The sequence below is a fragment of the Octopus bimaculoides genome, chromosome 2 (assembly GCF_001194135.2).
Source record: "Octopus bimaculoides isolate UCB-OBI-ISO-001 chromosome 2, ASM119413v2, whole genome shotgun sequence".
NCBI lineage: Eukaryota > Metazoa > Mollusca > Cephalopoda > Octopoda > Octopodidae > Octopus > Octopus bimaculoides.
In genome coordinates, this window is record NC_068982.1 from 103,221,110 (window position 1) to 103,226,354 (window position 5,245).

Consider the following 5,245-nt stretch of genomic DNA (forward strand, 5'->3'; position numbering starts at 1 on the left):
GGGGGGGGGGGGTGAACCTGCATTAGCCCACTACTTTGTTCGTTCAAGCCAGTCCCTATCAAAAACATCATCCCAGTTCAAAGCTGTTCATATTACATTAAAATCAACAAAAAGCAAAAATCCTAAATACCATTTATATTTTTCAAACCTTATTAACTTGTAATTTATTGGTAGAAAATATATTTCTGCTTGTTGATAGAGTATAATATTACGACTAGGAGACTTATTCTAGATTAAAGAATTTGAATAATTACCTGAATAATTTGCTATCGCATTATTTTTAGAAAAACACCAAATACATCTAGGCTAACTATTTATGTTTAATTGGAGGTCAACTCTTACTGAAAAGATCTTTCGCCAAAGAATTCCGCTCATCCCCATCTTACATTTTTATTCAGAATTATAGTTTTACCACTACGTTATTTAATGTGCCCATATTTTTAAAGACAGTAGAGTAGATTTACCATTCTCTGAACAGTCAAAATCCAGGATACCTCCACTGACTGTCTCCGTGACCCCGCCCAACACACTTTTGTTCGTTGCCGTTATTCTTTTATTCTTTTACTTCTTTCAGTCATTAGACTGCGAATCATGCTAGGGCACCGCCTTGAAGAATTTTAGTCTAATGAATCGACTCCAGTACTTTTTTTTATTTTTTAAAGCCTGGTACTTATCCTATTGGGCTCTTTTGCCGAACCGCTAAGTTACGAGGACGTAAACACAGCAACACCGGTTGTCAATTGGTGGTAGGGGGTCAAACAGACAACACACACACACACATATATATATATATACATACAACAGGCTTCTTTTCAGTTTCCGCCTATCAAATCCACTTTCAAAACTTTGGTCGGCCCGAGGTGATTATATATAGTGAGTAGGTGAACGCAAAAGCTTCGTTTAGATAACTCTCAGTGTAGTGAATAGAGATCTAAACTTCAACCTCTTCTTCCAGGGCCGGCACCTCTGCAACGAAAGTCAGTTATAAGAATAATCCTTTTCAAATTGTTATGGGGGTAGATAAACACTGGTAGGCCTGGGACGTATATTTACATGGACCACAAAATATAGAATGAAGAAGAAAAAAATAATAAAATAATCGTTTAAGTAACTAAAGCTGAAATTCCAGACTTTTAGAGAATTTTTTTAATTCTTTCCGACGCAAATTTTGGCACCTGAATTTAGGACCTGTCCTGAAAAATAAGAAGGAAATTTAGATCTTATTTCTATATTTTTTAATTTTTTTTTATTGCCCACAAGGGACTAAACATAGAGGGGACAAACAAAGGGATTAAGTCGATTACATCGACCCAGTTCGTAACTGGTACTTAAATTATCGACCCCGAAAGGATGAAAGGTTAAGTCAACCTCGGCGGAATTTGAACTCAGAACGTAACGGCAGGCGAAATACTGCTAAGCATTTCGCCTGGCGTGCTAACGATTCTGCCAGCTCGTCGCCTTTAGATCTTATTTCTAGCTAGTCGAACAACTATGTTAGAGGCGTCTTTCATTGGTTTGTAATAGTTGGCAGAAAAGTCAGGTTAGAGTTAGTTCCCTTAAACTAGAACTCTTTAAGAAGAGAATAATGTCTCTGTTGTAATTCTGTGTCTCTGGATTCTTGTTGAAGAATTATGCCGAAAGTTACAGCAAATAGTCAAAAATCAGCTCCAATGCCGTCTTGCTCGTCCAAATCTAAGACCCCCACAGTTTCTCAGGTACATGAACAAAATTCGACTCAGAATGATTTAACAACCGAATCTGAAGATTTGGAACGCAAAGCAATCGAACTGGTACAATATTTATTGATTGCAGATCAGAAAAAGATTCCAGTTCGTAAAATTGATATTAATAACCATATACTAAAAGACCAAAAGAAATACTTTCCAGCAATTCTCAAGAAATCTCGGGATATGCTTCAATCAGTATTTGGGGCCAAGCTTATTGAATTCGACGATAAATTAAAAAAACGTTACATTTTAATTACAAGCAGAAGCGATATTAGGAGAAATATTAATTTGATTTCCAGCGAAGAGGAATCGGCTAAACTCGGGCTCCTTTTTAATATTCTGGCCATTATTTACATGAATGGTGGTGTGATATCCGATTCAGACCTGTGGAAAGCACTTCGGAAACTCGGTGTCGATCCAGATGTACATCATGAAGTATTTGGAGATGTGAAGAAGTTACTCACCGAGGAATTCGTTCGCCAATATTATTTGGAATATGTTCGTCAAAGCAACAGTGAACCGATTCAGTATGAATTTCACTGGGGATTCAGAGCTGAAAAAGAACTTCAGAAGAAGGATGTATTACTTTATGTAAGTAAGATATACAAGACCGAACCTTCTCAGTGGAAACTTCTCTGGAATAACTGTATGGAAGAAGAGGCAAACCAATCTTCAACATCATAATAGTAATACTCTCTCTCTCTCTCTCCCCACTTCACACATCTACGCAGGGTGTCTTGGTAGAGTTAAATGCCAGTTATTAAGTCAGTGCTTATTGTTATTCCAACTCGTTATGGTCTGAGTTCAAATCTCGCCGAGGCCAACTTTGTCTTTCAACCCTCCGGGGTCAATAAAATAAAGTACTACTGAACTGCTTGGGATCGATAGGCCTAAATCAGAAACAGTTATGGTCTTAATACAACTTGAATGTAAGAAAGTCTAATAGCTTTGTAATTTTACATAGCTGTACGTGAATTAATCGAATTATTCAAGGTGTTCCTCTTCATTCACTTTTGTAATCGCTTAAGTATAATTAGGCGAAATTAAAGCAATTAAGACCGTTCAGTTACTAATTTTTGCCAAAATCGATTGGAATCTCTCTCTCTCTCTATATATATATATATATATGTATATATATGCAATTTAATGCTAACATAATCACAGCCTTTATTGTTATTACTATTATTACTTTAGACTCCAGTTTGTGTATACAAATATATTTGAAGAATTTACAAACACATGAAGCCGGTGATTACCTCTGGACTATATCAATAGACAAGTGAAAGATACCTCTTACACAAGACTCTAGTTTTAAACTGGTTACACCCTCAAAAGAATTATAGGAATTTATTTTCAACCACATTCATATAAAAATGTACTGCATTAAAACAGCAAAAATACTTGTTAAGGATAAAATATTTGCCGCCAAAAAGTTGGCAAATACAACTTCCTTTCTGCAGTTTTGCCTAACAAAACATACTCTTTTGTAATTCACTATCAGGTTTCGTTTATACATCATTATTTTTAAACATTTATGACTAATATCTTTATAACTTGTTTTCATAAATTATTCTTTGTAAAAGTCCTTTCTTGAGATTCACAACAAAATCTGTTCAAAATTTCATTTTGTCTCATTGTAAGTAATAATGAGCTTCTTGTACACAGTGCTCAGATGCACTACAATATTAATATCAAATAATACATTTCATATAAGAATACTATTAATAAGTTTTAAATTATCAATTTTTTATGTTCTAAAAACTTGTAAAAATGTCTCATCCTTAGAGCTTAATTTGTTTTTGTAAATGAGTTTATGTACATAATATATTTTTCTAACATTTCTCAATTTTCACGTCTTTTTGTGTTATAGTTATATTTTTGAAATCTACATTATGTTTACATTTAGACAAAGAATTGCTTACTAAAAAGCAATATATATTAATCGAAGTCAAATTCTCAAACAATCTTATATGATAAACTCCACTCAAGGAACACAATGGATTTCGGGTTAACATTGTTACGTCACTTCCGGTAGTTACTTCCTAGTCATCTAATTTTGGCTGTTATTTTCATTGCCAAAGTTTTTTTCTCTGTCTACAGACGTAATCTGATCGAAACAAAACCACTAGGAAGAGAAATAGAAGCAATAATAATAAAGGCAGTCAGAAAGTCCTCATATATTGGGTGTTTGTCACTTGAATACAGTCGTTACCCATCACGTTGAAACAGTGCCTCCTTGGTTTGGGACGTAATGTTCTACTCGTACAGTTTGGTCATTGTATGTATTATATACCCCAATTTTTTTTGTAGTCGCTTTCTATAAACTACCCCTATCTACTCCTTTTAATTGTTCTTTTCTCTCTAGCACCAATATGGGAATTCACGCTGTCTTGAGAAGAGAGGGCAGCTATGAACTGTTATCGTTTAGGCTATTTATTTATAACGATCGAAAGTGGCGATTCATTCACTGCGTGTTTAACAGACCATGAATATTCCAAAGGGTGGTTCACACTTGCTTTAAACTCGCAGTTCCTTCTGAGAAATATTCAACTTTAACAGTGCAGTAAATTTCCCTCAGTGTCAACAATGTAAACAAACCAAAATCTCCAAGAATCTGATACAAAACAATTTAGATGAAACGAAAACTATTTTGCACAACACAATGGTAATCTTGGATCGAGTTGAGAAACCAAAGGTACTGATTACCCAGTCAAAATATCTTGCTACAAAACAGCCACATGGTTCTGGGTTCAGTCCCACTGCGTGGAACCTTGGGAAATTATCTTCTACCATAACACCGGGGTCGAACAAAACCCTGCGAATGCATTTGTCCCCCAACCACCACCGCTTAATACCGGTGTTAGTTTCTTTACGTCTCTGTAACAATAGCGATTCGGCAAAAAGAGACCGATCGAATAAGTACCGGGGTCGATTTGTTCAACTAAATCCTTTAATCCAATGACTGAAATGCATAAAAGATAATAAGCATCTTGTAGTCAATGAATGGTAATCTAAATCCGTTATTGGTTTCAACTCTTTGGTTGTAGTCATTTCACTTACCGCTATTTTCTTACCACAACACATCTTTATATGTTTTCAGTGTTTTGGTTTATGTCACAAACTTTACTCTTTTATTTGTTTCAATCATTTGACTGCGGCCATGCTGGAGCACCGCCTTTAGTCGAGCAAATCGACCCCAGGACTTATTCTTTGTATGCCTAGTACTTATTCTATCGGTCTCTTGCCGAACCGCTAAGTACGGGGACGTAAACACACCAGCATCGGTTGTCAAGCGATGGGGGGGGGACACAGAAACACATATACACGACGGGTTTCTTTGAGTTTCCGTCTACCAAATCCACTGACAAGGCTTTGGTCAGCCCGAGGCTATAGTAGAAGACACTTGCCCAAAGTGCTACGCAGTGGGACTGAACCCGGAACCATGTGGTTGGTAAGCAAGCTACTTACTCCACAGCCACCGAAATTTCATCCAGCTTCATTTCAATTTACAAAGATTC

The 5,245-nt window shown here is 36.1% G+C and overlaps 1 protein-coding gene across 1 annotated transcript; it reads left to right on the top strand.

Moving 5' to 3' along the window:
- The first annotated feature begins 1,537 nt into the window (after positions 1 to 1,537).
- On the top strand, positions 1,538 to 3,899 carry LOC106875978 (non-structural maintenance of chromosomes element 3 homolog). The gene has a single exon (XM_014924321.2). It carries the CDS (start codon positions 1,632 to 1,634, stop codon positions 2,409 to 2,411), a length of 780 nt encoding a protein of 259 aa, XP_014779807.1. The 5' UTR covers positions 1,538 to 1,631; the 3' UTR covers positions 2,412 to 3,899.
- Positions 3,900 to 5,245: the final 1,346 nt, after the last annotated feature.

Bases quoted from the DNA above. Each gene is read 5' to 3' on its own strand.
- LOC106875978 (XM_014924321.2), top strand. From the start codon at position 1,632: ATGCCGAAAGTTACAGCAAATAGTCAAAAATCAGCTCCAATGCCGTCT.